Source organism: Panthera uncia, chromosome E1 (assembly GCF_023721935.1).
Source record: "Panthera uncia isolate 11264 chromosome E1, Puncia_PCG_1.0, whole genome shotgun sequence".
Taxonomy (NCBI): Eukaryota; Metazoa; Chordata; class Mammalia; order Carnivora; family Felidae; genus Panthera; species Panthera uncia.
The window spans coordinates 42827820-42842685 of record NC_064814.1 but is presented as its reverse complement, the minus strand read 5'-3'; the positions used below and the strand labels follow the sequence as shown (position 1 = coordinate 42842685).

At 46.5% G+C, this 14866-nt stretch overlaps 2 protein-coding genes across 4 annotated transcripts in view; both read left to right on the top strand.

The window, feature by feature from the left end:
* The window catches only part of BLMH (bleomycin hydrolase), a 46587-nt gene extending 44260 nt beyond the window's left edge, over window positions 1–2327 (top strand). Inside the window, exon 12 of the mRNA XM_049637973.1 lies at window positions 1375–2327. Within this exon, the coding sequence (XP_049493930.1) occupies window positions 1375–1526 (152 nt within the window). The 3' untranslated portion in view covers window positions 1527–2327. The remainder of the gene's footprint in view (window positions 1–1374) is intronic.
* A 3697-nt stretch (window positions 2328–6024) lies between these two features.
* SLC6A4 (solute carrier family 6 member 4) overlaps window positions 6025–14866 on the top strand; it is a 45865-nt gene continuing 37023 nt past the window's right edge. The window contains exons 1-2 of one of the 3 annotated variants that reach the window (XM_049637961.1): window positions 6025–6898; window positions 8883–9006. The gene's annotated coding sequence lies outside the window, so the exon portion shown is untranslated. Of the gene's footprint in view, window positions 6899–8457; window positions 9007–13906; window positions 14012–14866 lie in introns of those variants that run through there. The other 2 variants (XM_049637959.1, XM_049637958.1) reach the window with 2 other exon arrangements.

Genomic DNA, 14866 nt, shown 5'->3' with positions numbered 1-14866 from the left:
TCAGTAAGTATTACCCACATAAACAACTTTTCACGATCCTCAGTAATTTTAAGAGAATACATACAGTTTGGGTCCAGGGCTGAGAAGTTTGATAACTGCCACACCAGAGGACCGCCTTGAGAGAAATACCTACATCTGCTTTCCTTCTCTTGGTTCTTTGTAGTGAGAAAGGATACAGCATATAGATTTGCACAAACACTTTGAGAAAAAAATGGCTCAAGTGTCTGGTATAGAACAGGTACCGTGGGAAGATGGGCGATGGTGACGATAGTGATGATGACGAAGATGATCGCTAGTTCCTGTGAGTGCTTGCATGGGAGGAGCAGGACCCCTGTGTATATTCACAGTTCTGTGCTCTCTGCTCTCTCCTTGGCCAATTCTTGTTTCAAATACACACACTGTAGTCTCTCGCTTTAATTTTGCTCTTTATATTATCAGTGACTCAAGTGAAGCAGTTTTCCTGCTGTTTAAGTTTGTTGGAATACGTTCCTGAAGGGGAATTTGTTTCATTCTAGTGGAGCCCAAGATATGGGTTAATCTTCCCAATGGGAAAGGGCAGATTTCTAAGATGGCTGGATAGCTGATAACGCCATGTTTTCTCTCAGCTGAGCTCCCAGCCTGGGTGCCGGTACAGCTGTGCCGGTCTCCAGCCCGCCCACTGGAGGTCCAGAAACGCTTGGGCCTTCCTGAGGAAGAGAGGTCAGGATGCTGTCTCAGTCTTCCAGTTCTACCTGATCTCACATCAGATTTCCCAGGAGGCCAACAAAGACTGTTATCATTTGACCTATACAGTATCATCTGCTAAAAGGGGCTCCTGGGAATGACGACATGGCCCCCTTGGGTCTCCTCTCAGCTCTCCAGCTTAGCTAGTTGTAGGAATTTACAGTAGCGAGAAAGGTAGGAGAACAGCCAGTGATGGTGAGAAGGTAGGTAAGAATGGACCCTGTGTGCTTGCCCTTCTGACCCTAGATGGAGATTAATCCCCGTGGTGTGGCTGTATGAACAAGAAGCATTTCCACCTATCTTTCAGGGTCATGCTCTCTTTAGCCCTGACAGCCTGGGCAATGGAACAGCATGGGATCTGGTAACAGTCTTAGGTTTAAGGCCCAGGTCTGAACCTCACCTGTGTGACTGGGACATGTCACTTAGTTACTCTGAGCCCCAGTTTTCTAACTGATAAAACTAAAGCCTTGCCTGGCCTGTCTGCTTCACAGAATAGTTAATAAGACTTAGATTAAGTGAGGTTATAGATGAGAAAGCTGAAAAACATGTGCAAATATTAGTTTTGTAGCAAACTTCTTTATAGTGCCTGTGGGGCTTCTGCTCTCTTCCCCTTGCCCTCTGGATTCATGAGGCTTTTGTTCTTTTCTCCAGGTTACCTGTGCATGACAGATGAATGGTTCTCTGAATATGTCTACGAAGTGGTTGTGGACAGGAAGCATGTCCCTGAAGAGGTGCTAGCTGTGTTAGAGCAGGAACCCATTGTCCTGCCAGCGTGGGACCCCATGGGGGCTTTGGCCAAGTGATGCTGCCTGCAGCTCTTTCCTCCTCCCATGGGACCTGAAGTGGCTACAAAGGACAGACCCAGGGACTGAAGCCAAAGTTACACGGGTTCCCACAGGACACAGTCAGATACTTGGATTGCTCTTCCAGGAACCTCTTGGAGAAGTGTGCTTTATGATGAAACAAAATATTCTTAAAGGGAAAGATCAGGTCACACTATGTACTCTCCTCACCTCCAACAGCTCAGGATCTCTTAGCATTTTAATCAGATGTAATTGTGTGTCTTAAGTCTGTCAAAAAGGTTTGGTTTAGTGTCTGTTTTAATAAGACAGGAGAGGATGAGCAATTGTAGAATATGGAGAGAAAATGGACCTGATGCTCCGTGTTTCTAGAGTAGAGTTGGGGGAGGGTTGTCCTAAGATTTGAGCTTTCAAACTGCATGCTGCCTGACAGTATCACTGTCCCTCCTAGATGGCAGTCACTGAATTCAGGTTTTTTCAAGGTAATTTTATATGCCTCTAATAGCCCAGGAATGGGAGGTTGATCAGATCTGACATGATTCCTTCCTGTTGTTTGGAACTGTGGGGGGGGGCACAGCTCTACTCAAGTCAGGGTTAAGTAGAGGCTTAGAGAAAAAGAGGAGTGTGAAAACAGCCAAAACTATATCATGATCTGAGTTCTAATCATTAAGGGGAGCTTGGCCAAATGGCTTACCTTCTGCCTCTGGAATTGGGAGTTGGGTGGGCAGGAAAAAGTGATACCATTCTTTCTGACAACTAGATGGTGCTGAGAAGCTTTTGAATAAAACACTTTGCTAAATGAGAGTAAGTGGCTTATTTGATCTAAGAGTTTCTTTAGCAACAAAGGAAAGCAGCCAGGTGACTCATGTTCTTCAAAATAGAAAACAGCAAGGGGCGCCTGGGTGGCGCAGTCGGTTAAGCATCCGACTTCAGCCAGGTCACGATCTCGCGGTCCGTGAGTTCGAGCCCCGCGTCAGGCTCTGGGCTGATGGCTCGGAGCCTGGAGCCTGTTTCCGATTCTGTGTCTCCCTCTCTCTCTGCCCCTCCCCCGTTCATGCTCTGTCTCTCTCTGTCCCAAAAATAAATAAAAAACGTTGAAAAAAAAATTTAAAAAAAAAACAAAAAAAACAAAATAGAAAACAGCAAGATAGTTCAGGGCTTCCCTGCTTCAGCTTCTGTATGGGATAGATGATCCTTCCCAGTCTACGCTGATCCTCACTGGCTTCTGCTAGGTCCAGCCTCGGAATTGGCTGAAGACTATGTATTTCACTGAGACTGGACATCCCTTTCACTGAAAGCAAAAAGTGTAGCATCCTAATCAACATTTCCATCAGTGCCTGAGCCCCCTACCTTTCTGACTTTCTAAGAATCTTCTCGGTCCTAGCAGGGGATATTGTCTGTCACAGTACTTTCCAAGATAACATTAGATAAAGGCTCAAGTTTTAATCAAAGTGTTTATAATATTCTAGTATTCCTGTTCCAAGCAAGATAAATAAATCCATTTCTAGACACATCATGGCAAAACCCTAGAACAGATCTTAAAAGCATCCAGGAACACCGATTACCTCCCTCCAAAGAAAAGACAATTAGATTGACAACTAACTTCTCATCAGCAACTATATAAGCAAGAAGAAAGAGAAATATTTCTTCAAGGTGCTATGAGAAGTTAACTGTGAGCCTAGAATTCTATACTCCATGAAACTGTCTTCCAAAGATGACATAAAATACATTTTCAGTCAAAAACTTGCCCAAGGAGAAGGAAAGTGTTCCAGTATGAAAGATCTGAAATATGATAAATATGTGGATCATCTAAACAAAAAGTATGTGTAGGTAAGTCTAATAGGGTTCAGAGAAAGACAAAACTAAAATACATGAAAGCAGATAATTGTAATTAGGGAGGTGATTGGACTAAACATATTCTTTATATCATTCAAGTAGAAGTATATTGATTAGACTTTGATATGTTAATAACATCCTAGATTTCTAGATTTGTATATCTATTTTTAGTTATATAAAACGTATAAAAATATTTGTATCTAGATGTATAAAATGTTTATCTAAATTTATATATCTTTTTAATGTTTATATTTATTTTTGAGACAGACAAAGCATGAGCGGGGGAGGGGCAGAGAGAGAGGGAGACACAGAATCCGAAGCAGGCTCCAGGCTCCGAGCTGTCAGAGCCTGATGCGGGGCTCGAACTCATCAACCACAAGATCATGACCAGAGCCGAAGTCGGACGCTTAACCGACTGAGCCACCCAGGTGCCCCTCTAAATTTATATATCTTATATACCTATTTAATATATCTATATTTCTACATTACTACTAAAAAATAAGCAGGATATAGTTTCTAAGCAAGAATATAATCAATCCATAAAGAGACAACATGGTGAGAGAAAAAAAATGCAGGACAAAGTGTCCAAAATAAGATAGAGATAAATCTAAATGTGTCAATAATTATATATAAATGTGTTAAATGTCCCAGAAAAAAGACACTGTCAAACTGGAGTTTTAAAAAAAAAATTCAGCCATAAGCTGATTATAAGAGACATCAGCAACCCTGGGTTGTAAGAAAGGATAGGAAAGATATATCAGGCAGATACTAACCAGAATAAATCTGGTGTGGCTATACTAATAATTACCAAATTAGGGCTACTCTGAGTAACCAGACTGATTCCAGAGTATGTTATTCACAGCCTCCCTGGAGTTGTACAACACAATGGCCCTGGAAGTAGGCTTTAAAACAAAAAGCATTACTAGAGATAGAGTCATTACATAATTATATGTTTACTTGATTCTCTGGAAAAATATGAAGATTCTAAATTATAAATTAGTATGTACCTAATAACCTCAAAAAATATAAAGCAAAAACATACCTATATGGAAAAATAAGCCAGTATTATAATGGAAGATTTTAATTGTTGATAGGTCAAGTAACCAAAAACTCAAGTGAAAGGTTTAAGCATTTAGTAAGGTTGGTGTAATGGACATCTATTTAGAACACTGCATCGAATAACTGTCCATTCTTTTTGAGCACACATGGAACTTTTTCAAAAATTAACTATACGCTGGAAAGTAGAGTCAACATCACCAAATTTCCAAGCAGTTAAGTTAGAAACTAAAGAGATAACTAGAAGGTTCCTATATGTTTAGAAATTAGCTCCTAGGTCCAATAAGAAATCATAAAGGAAATTTAACCTAAACAATGATAAATACTGCATATCAAAATGACAGATACAGCTAAAATAGTACTTAAATTTTATAGTATTAAAATTTTATTAGAATGGAAGAAAGACTGAGAATTGAGCTAAGCATCTATGTCAAGAAATTAGAACTGCAAAATCTAAAAATAGAAGGAAATAAAATGTGTGTGCAGAAATTGGGGAACCTGGGTTGCTCAGTTGCTTGAGCGTCCGACTTCAGCTCAGGTCATCTCACGGTTTGTGGGTTTGAGCCCCACTTCGGGCTTGCTGCTGTCATTACAGAGCCCACTTCAGGTCCTCTGTCCCCCCTCTCTGTATCCCTCCCCAACTTGTGCTGTCTCAAAAAGTAAACATTAAAAAAATGTGCAGAAATTAAAGATAGGATCAACAAAGCTGTAAGTTAAGTCTTAACAACAACAACAACAAAAAAACAAATTAACAGATCTTGGCAAGACTAATTAAAACACATACACAAGAAATCAAAAGGAAGATACCATGATAGATACTGCAGATATTTAAAAACTAGAAGATACACTTAACTTTGTTAAATGTGACAGTAGAGGGATTTGTTTAGAAGACCTAAATCCACAACTTGGGAGCAACAGAAGAGGAGAAACAATAAGCTGGAAAGCCCACAGAGGCATTGAACAATTTAGCAGAGCTGAAAAAGTTGAATCCTGAGCCAATGGTGGAGACAGCCAGTGCTAAGCAAACCAATTTACATTGTGTAATTCCCCAATATGGTAGTTCCAGATGACCATTAAGGGAATTGGGAGTGAAAGAAGGGTTACTGAAGGTTGGGTGTGTCTGTTAGATCCCCTCCCTACTTTGGGCAGCTGGTGACTGTCCCTCCCTTGCTCTCTCAGCCCATTCAAGATTTATTCTCAAGAGAGAAAAACGGTTTATGGTCTGGAAGTCAGAAACATAACTGAGGATGAAAGTACCATAAGGGGATTAAGTGAGTAGTTACATTCTGAATGTTCTCTGCCATCTTGGACTCCTAGAACTCTAGCGCCCAGGAGATTGGAAATCTTCTCTGGGGAATCTTGATTAGCCCAAAAGGAAAGACGTAAAGAAGTATTTTATGGCATAAAGCATCATTTTATGAGATTGGCATAACTCTGTCAAGGATAGTAAGAGAAAAAATTACATGTGAATCACACCCATAAGCATAGATGCAAAAGTCCTAAACAAATTATAAACCAAATCTGCAATATATAAAAGAATAATCTTCATAACAACATATTTAATAAAAGCGATTTCCCAAATAAAATCAGGATCAAGTGGGGTGGAACAAACAGCATTGCATATGTCTTCTCTGCTGGAGATAAAGGGAAATGAGCCAAAGGTTTAACCAGAGACCTGAATTGGAGGAACTTGCTAATGTTTGGGTGACCACTGAGCACAGAAATAGGAAGGTGTGACTGGGAACTCTTTAACTGATACTCTGACCTCTGGAAAGTCTTTGCCAGCCAGGATGACTCTGGAGACATGTAGAGTCATGCTGACCCTACACTTCCAAGAAGCCAAGACCTGATAATGAGACATGCCTTCAGGATGTGGTTGAGGACCCATCTGCTTGATCCAGCTTGTCCTTAAAGAGCAGCTTAATTTTAATTTGCTGCTGGCAGAGCCAGGGCCCTTGTGCTCTAATTCCTTCAGTCACATGGTGTGTGTGAGCATTGCTGCTGACTCCAGCCGTAGGCCTCGGTCAAGTGGGACTTCTCTAAGTAATTCCAGATGAGCATTCCCATGTTTAGGACAACTTGTCTGAACCATTGTTGCTGCTCTTGACGCTGACTCTTCCTCCCTGTGGCCTGTGATACAATTTGATTGAAAACTAGGAATAAACCAGCCAGAGTTTTTGTTTCCCTTTTCAAACTCCTAGCCTTCTCCGCATTACCACAAAGGGAAAAGAAGAAAGGGAGGGAGCAAATGTTCAATTCCTACCAGCTGCAGTTATTTGGGAACAGGACTGTGGAGGTGGTGAGCCCATCTGTGCTCCTCTCTCTCAGTGCAGTTTGAATACTAACTGCTCTTTTTCACTTTGCTTACTCCTCTAGAACAACTCTAGTTCCAAGAAAAAAGAAAAAGAAAACCTCTAGTTCCATAACTCCTCTTGATGTGACGGAGCACTCTCTGGAACCATTTCTCAGGCTGCCCCATGACGGTATTTTTGTTTTTTCAAAGTTATTTTTTTGTTTGTTTGTTTGTTTGTTTGTTTTGAGAGACAGAGAGAGAAACAATGTGAGCAGGGGCAGGGCAGAGAGAGAATCTCAAACACGTTCTGCACTGTCAACGCAGAGCCCAACACGGGCTCAGTCTCACAAAGTGCAAGATCATGACCTGAACCGAAATCAAGAGTCAGATGCTTAACCAATTGAGCCACCCATGTGCTCCATTTTTATTTTATTTTTTAAAATCAGCTGCAGTTCAGCAGAACAGGGAGCTGAGGCAGGGTAGGCATATGGTGGGAACTACCAGCATGTGTTTGACTTACAGCTTAGCCTCCCTGCATCTCACCTGGCCGGGGACCATAAACGTTAACTCATCCAAACTTGTCCAAAACAGTTAAGAAATCCTTGGAGTTTTACTTGGAATGTTCAGTGACAGGAGTCTTATGGCCTATGCCTACCTCCGCAGTCTCAACTTCCTCCCTTTCCTTCTTGTTTGCTCTGCTCCTGCTAACTGCTCTCTTCTTCCTTTGTCCCTCCAACACACCAAGTTCACTCCCGCCTCTTTGCTGTTCCCTCTTCCTAAAGCTCTTCCCGCAGGTCTTTGCATGGCTGGCTTCTCATGACTCAGGTCATGGCTGAGCACCTCACTTAGGTAGCCAGCTTCCCCCCACCCCACCCCCTGACTGCCTCTACCTTTTCCACACCCATCCCTCTCTACTGTGACTGGGGTCTATTTTCCTCACCGCACTTACCACTTTCTGAAATTATCCTATTTATTTATATGTATTTGTCTGTTTTCCCCAAAGTCAATACTCACTGTCAGCTCCCCAAGGGCAGGGGCTTTGTCTTGCTCACCGCAGTGTTCACAAGCCTGGCTCACGGTAAATACTGATTGGCTGGCTGATTGAAAGTGCCCTACATTCAGACAGCAATGCTCAATTAAAAGTTTATACATAGATCTGAAGTCTCCTTTCCTGTAACTTGCTCAATAGGGACGAGTAGCAGGAGAACAAAGCCTCTGTGACCCTCATTTTAGTGCTTAACAGAAAGGTCCAGACTTCATGAAGGTGACTTACTTAAGGGGAGTCGAAAAAAGAAGGAAAACCCACACAGTTTAGTTTGCTTTTCTCACTGCTTGTACCTTCCTCATTTCAAACCAGCCCAGCACAGTGGGATGTGCAGGGCTTTTGGACTCAGACAGGCAGGCTGGTTTTGCTGCTTGGAGTCTGTATAACCATGGACAAGTTACTGAGCCTCTTTGAGCCTCAGTATCCATAGCACTTTTATTGAAAAATCATTTTTAAATGTATTAAATATGAAGGGCACCTGGGCAGCTCAGTCAGTTAAGTGTCCGACTCTTGGTTTCACCTCAGGTCATGATCTCACAGTTCGTGGGTTTGAGCCCTGCATAGGGCTCTGTGCTGACAGTGCAGAGGCTGCTTGGGATTCTCTCTCTTCCTCTCTCTCTACCCCTCCCCCTCCTCTGTCACTCTCTCAAAATAAATACACTTTAAAAAATTTAATTAAAAAGTTTTTAAAATGTATTAAATATGCAGACTCACAACTTGAAAAGGAGGGAGTCTGTCATTTATTTTTAAAACCATTTATAGCAAAATGCAGCCAAAGAGTTTTGCTGTGTATTACCTACAGTAGGAGAAGGACAAAAGACAATGTGTAGAATGACTCTGGTAGATGATAGATGTTCCATAAATGGTAGCTTTTATTAATAACTACTTCTGACAGAGCCTCTCCATGTCCAGTATTGTGCCTGGCCGTCTGGGGTCCAAACAGTTCCCTCCCCTCTAGGAGTGTATCATTTTGCTGGGACAGTAAGATGGATATACATGAGCCAGTGGAAAAAGAAGGTGACTTTCTATGAATGAGGTCTTTCTTCTAGTAAGTGCCAGAACAGTTATAAAAGGGCTTGAAGTTGGAGAAAGAAAAGAAATACTGACTGGTTTTAAATTAAAACCACAGTGACCACAGACCTCAAGGATGAGGGTGATGAGCACACCAAGAGGAGACTGAGGGGAAACCTCCCACTACAAAGAGGCACACATTATCTTGAAGCTCCTGGAAGGGAAGAAAAGCCAAAGGAAGGGTGAGTGTTTCATAATCGTGAGCTGGCAAAGGGGCACTGACAGTAGGACTCCAGGCGAGAGGACTGACCTCATGGGGTTGATGCACAGGACAGGAGTTCTAAAAACAATTCTGTCCCTCTTCATCTAATCCTGAGAGAAGCCCTAAACTTCACTTCTTGGCTCACCGCATCCTTGCTAGTAAATTAGTGCAAATAGATGCCCCCTTCCTGAGGGAACAGACTAAAGTACAATGGCGCTGAGTAACTTGGCCTGGAAGTTACCGTCTATACCCGGTGAGGTGCAGCCGCGCCCCTGAGAAAGCCTTCAGGTTCTGCCCTGCTCTGTGATAAGGCTTGGGGCTTCTAGAATGTCTTCCTGTGTTCTTTCTGTCTGTCTTTTTTCTTCCTTCCTTCTCTCTTTTCTCCCCCTCCTCCTGTTCTTCTTTTTCACTGGTATATACTTAGATTTCAATGTACCTCATCAGCTTCCCCCTGCTCGGCAAACTGAGTAACACCTGTTCGGTGGTTTGCTTTTTTTCTCGTTGAACAATAAATCTTGTGAACCTCCCCAAACAGCCCAGACAAATCTGCCTCACCCTTTCCACCAGCTGGGGGGCACTCTGTTGTTGGGTGTGTCAGGATTTCCTTGCCAGCTGCCAGGGCCCTGGTTTTAATGGCACTTCCGAGTCTGTCAAGAGTAAAAAGCATTTCCTTGTCATTCACTGGCAGTACCTGTGCTCGCGGGTCCTCCTGTGTGCTGAGACATGGAGAGAGGTAGAAAGGCCCTTCCCTTGGGAACTCAGAGCCTCAGAGGTGGGCATGTCGGAGAGGTCAAAGGGCTATATCCCAGGTGCACACAGGGCTGTGGGGGCCCTCCCTTGGGACTCCACCCTTCTCCCGACTGACACTTCTCTGCCAAGGTAGAAGGCGAAAAAACAGCTGTCCTCCAGAATGTGGCCCCGGCTAAGGGTGTCCCCAGTCAGAGGAGGAAATTCTGTAGGAAGGAAGTAAACATCAAAACCCTGCTTCAAAGATATTACAGATAGAGCATGGGGTAGTCACCATCACTGTAAACTGTGGGGGAAGAGGGTGGTTTAGCAAAGGCAGGAGGCTCAAAAGGAATGAAAGAGAATGGGGCCAGGAAAGGTGACCAAAGCATCTTTATCAGGACTGAGCCTGACACAGCCTTCCACTCCTGCCCGAGCCCTGGCGAGGTCACCCTCCTGGCACTCCGGATGGGGCTGCCCCTCCCATCCTCTTTCCTTGTTTCATCTGGATCCAGGAGGCCCTGGTGCAGGGGAATGCCTGCCCAGCCCTCTGGGGGTTCACAGTAGCAGCAAATCCTGCCCTGCAGGTGCTGTCTTCTGCACATGCTTGAACATGAACAGAGTCTCCAAAACTGTGTCACCTCCCTGAAAAATCAAGGGGTGGGGTGCTTTGGAAGGGATGGAGCAGACAGACACCATAAAGGCTAGAAAGGCTGGGGAAAGGCCCACAAGAAGGGGTGGGCCTCATCTTCCGTTACTGTGTTAACCAGAACAGAGCAGGGCACACAGAGGGCACTTGGCATTCTGGAGGGAGAGGATTGGACTTACAGGGTTTCTTCTGGTCTGGCTCCACAGGAGAACGGTTTGCTGAGCCTTGAGACACCCAGAAAGTGGGTCTTCTTGGTAGCAGTGTTTGTGTGTGGGGAGGGAGAGAGGGCTGTGTTTATTCTGTGGAGCCCCCGCTATCTCTAGGCTAGTGCTAGCGGAAGTAAGAGAAATTCTTGCTGAACCACAATTGCCTGGCAGGGCTCCTCACCCAGCCACCCAAGTTCACCCAGGTTCACGGAGTCTTTGACAGCCCCATCGCTTTGGCAACAGGGTAACCAGTGGCTGGGCTTCACAGGTTCTCCTGATTTCTCACTTCCACCTCCTCCCTGTCTGTACTAGTGCCTCCCGGCCTCACTCCTTACTTGCTAAGGAACCTGTCTGCCTCCAGCACCCCCATTGCCCCGCTGGTCCTCTAGCCCAGGTTGGAGGAGCCATGGGATCCTTCCCTGAAACACCGCTTTCCTCATGCCTCTCCCATTCCAGTCTCCCTGCTGCCTCCTGTGTTCAGCACAGACCTCCTGCCTGACTCCGAAGGGCACAGCTCCTGTCTTCCTCTGCCTGGCATGGAGCAGGTGCCCAGGTCAGGAAGGTGCTGTGTGATGGAGATGGACGATGGGGAAGGGTACAGGCTGCCCTGGCTTGGCAATAGACCATGACATCTGTCCACTCGCCCTGATGTGGAAGGAGGATGGGCAGTGGAGTGGAGCTCCACAGGCAGAGGGAATAGGGTGCCAGAACTGGGGGATCTTCACAGGGGAGAGTCAGCTTCTGGGGATGACTGGGCAGTTGTGGCAGTGAGGGTGAGAAGCAGGACAGGGAAGAGTTCGCTTTAGGGAAGAGAGAGGGGCTGGATTCAGATTCGTTGAGGTGAAGGTGGGGCAGCTGAGGCTAAGTGATGTTTCATTGGTGGCACCCACAGAGACAAGAGGAAGAGAAAGCACGTGTTTAGAGAGAAGATGGACCATCTGGGACATTTTGTATGGACTCTGCCAGGGAGGCAGTGAAGGAACGAGGAAAGGGTGCAGTCTGTATAAGTCTAATAGCTTTTTCTGGTAGCACCCTCAGGCAGGGAGCAAGAGGAGAGACGTTAGGCCTGGGTGGTCCAAGGTGGTCCAAGGCCAGAGAGGAGATGGGGGAAGTCTCCCTGGGGAGGAGAAGTGCACAGTGGGAGGGATCCTTCCCCCCTTCACACCCCCCAGTGGGCGGTGCCCACCACTCACAGAATCCCTATTTTACAGACCAGGGACTCAAAGGCCAGAAGGTTGAGGTAGAGGAACTTACCCTGCATGGGAACAAACCCACACAGGCAGTAGAGGGTCAGAGCCGAGATTTAACCCAGATCCATGGGATTCCCACTCTCTAGGCCAGTATAGCACCAAAGAAGGCAGTACCAAGAGGGGCCTGGAGTGGCTGAGCAGAAATGGGTATTAGGATCTAGAAAAAAGGCCAGGAGTGGTGGGGTCAACAGGATCGCGAGACTATCAAGTGGTCTTAAAAAGCCACGTTGGAACCAAGGTGGAGGACAGATCGGGTAGAGCCTTAGCCAAAGGCTGAAGTCACCCCCACTGCTTCCTACAGCCTGTGGTCCCACTCTTGGTCTCCTCCTTCCTTAGCTCTGCCCCTCCCCCTCTTCAGACGGGCGCCCTACTTTTGTGTAGCCCCTTGTTCATACTGTGCTTACACATGAGTTTAAGAAGGCCAAGCAGAGCCCTGGGTGCATCAACTTGTTCATCTGAAAGGGGGAGGTGCTCACATGGGCCCCTGCCTCCTGGGGATTTGGCCTGAGGTGAAATTCCCAATCTTGCGCAGGAATCACCAGCCTGGCTCTGCCGCCCTGGATGCCAGCTGGCTCACCAGAGCAGCCCCGGCCCCTTGCAATCGCCACCCTGACGTCTAGGTGGCACCAAAGCCTCACACTGATTCCTCCCAGGTTGGGGACCCCGCCTGCTCCCGCTGACACTGGCTCCACTCAGCTCAGTGCGCGCTCTGCTTTGTGGGTTCAGTCCCTCCATGCACATAGGGGCTGCAAGCTTGTAATTCCTTTCTTCCTTCTACTCTGCCCCATCCCTGGCCCCCTTTGGGAGGAGGGAGGTGGTTTCCCCTCCCCTCTCATCTCTTCCTCAGGGACATCCCAAAGCAAGTACTCCATCTATTCTTTTCAAATGTAAAATATAATTTTGCTGAAAAGACAATACAGCCAATAACATGAAATTCATTTAAAAAATTTTTTTTGTTTTATTTATTTTTGAGAGGGGGATGAGGAGCAGAGGGAGAGGGAGACACAGAAACTGAAGCAGGCTCTAGTCTCTGGCTGAGCTGTTAGCACAGAGCCTGATGTAGGGCTCAAACCCACAAAGCAAGATCATGACCAGAGCTGAAGTTGGAGGCTTAACCAACTGAGCCACCCATCACCCCTGAAATTCATTTTTAAACTTAAAAAAAAAAAAAAAAGTTATCAAAGGAGTATATTAATATGATTCAAAACAATAAGCTCCTGTTGAACCTCTTGAGATAATTAAGATATTGTAGTAATTTATCCACCCCAGCAACACCACAGGCATATCCACTTCTGCAGATCACCACCCATACTATCTGTTCTGAGACAGCTCTGATGTGTGGCGGGTTAGCAAAACGAGAAAGAATTCATTCATTCTGTCTGCCAGGATTTAGTGTGAGCCACCAGGCTGGGCACTGCTGGGGTTCTTGGAGATAGCCAGAAATTAGACAAGGGCCTTTCTGGCCAAGCGCACATCCCACAGTGGAGCCAGATAAACTCGGGAATGCCAGGTGCAAGTCCTAGGAAAGAAAAACAGAGCAGGATTCGGGACGTGGGTGATGGGGAGGTGTCCGTGGTCTAGAAAGATTGCTCTGAATAAGTGACTTTGAACAGAAACCTAAACCCAGTTCGGGGAGAAGTTGGTGGGGAAGGAAATACACCTGTCGGTTGTGGAGCAGCCCCCTCCCCCGAAAGGTTAGAGCCAGCAAGTTGGGAATCTCTGCTCTGCTCGGCCTTCTGCCAGCCCCCCACCACCCCAGGGTTTCCCCGCCTCCTAGAGCACCGTCCCCCTAGGAAGCGTGTCCCCCTCACGTCCCCCGGGGCCCCGCCCCCTGCTGCCCCTCCCCCGTACGGCGCAGCCCCCCACCCTCGGCGAGCCCCCGGGCGGCCACCCCTACCCCAGGTGGGAGGCCGAGGCACGACCGGGGACACCCGTAAAGTTTCTGCGGCTCAAAGTGACGCAAAAATTCTTAAAGAGCTCTTTGGCGGCGGATATCTAGAGATCAGACCATGTGAGAGAACGAGAGTACAAATACGGCCGCTTGGGCGCCAGCTCCAGTACAGGCAGCGGCGCCCCTGGTGCCTCGAGGGCGCGAGGGTTGCCCCGCCTCGCCTCGGAGAGCCCCGGACCAGCCTCCCCACGGTCTCCCGGCAGGTGGGTTCGCCTTTCCTCTCTGCGAACTCGCAAGCCAGCCCGCGGTGCCTCCCGGGGCGAGGGCGAGGGCGTGCGCCGCGCGGTGGGCTCCTTGCCCTGCCGCTGCCCTTGCGGGGAGGACGGGTGGGAATAGCCGGCGCGCCCGGGACTAGCGAGCGCCGAGCGGACGAGGGGACCTGGAGGGCTCCTTTGTCTACGGACGCAGGCGGCTTTTTTGATGTCCTGAGCACCAGAGCAAGACCCTGTAAAGACCATATTAAGCTAAGTGCTGTCCTGCGCGTTGGGAAAAGTTGCTTTAGTTTGAACCCACGGCTTCTGTTTGATCCTTACTTACCGCTGTGGTGTGCAGGTGGCTTTGTGCAAAGGCATTTCGGCAGGGTGAGTTCTGGTTGACATAAATGCCCAAACATCTAGAGAAATCTCTGAATGACTCTTAAGTGGGATGAGTCTCCCTGCGCTTGGGTTGTTTAACTGGCAGAGCTGATGCACGCTCAGACAGCTCACAGGCCATTCAGAATTTATGGGAAACTCAACCGCCAACGAGCTGTTTTACATGGTTGAAAGGTGTAACCATCAATTGCTTTAAAAAAAAAATAACTGTACATTTAACTAAGTGAAAACACTCTCTGGAGCTAAAGAACCCCGAGGAGCAGTTTCCTTTTTGGGTCTTTTGCATAAAGAATTTCTTTTTCCGCTGGGGTTCTGAAGAACTTGAGAGGGGTAGAATTTCTAAGAGTCAGACTTTGCAAACGCTTGTGTGTATGTATTTTTGTGATCATTTTTGCTCAGAAAAATGAACCAGGTCAATGGATTATTTATGAGCCTGCTAGCTCTCATCATGGTAAGACTAGATCA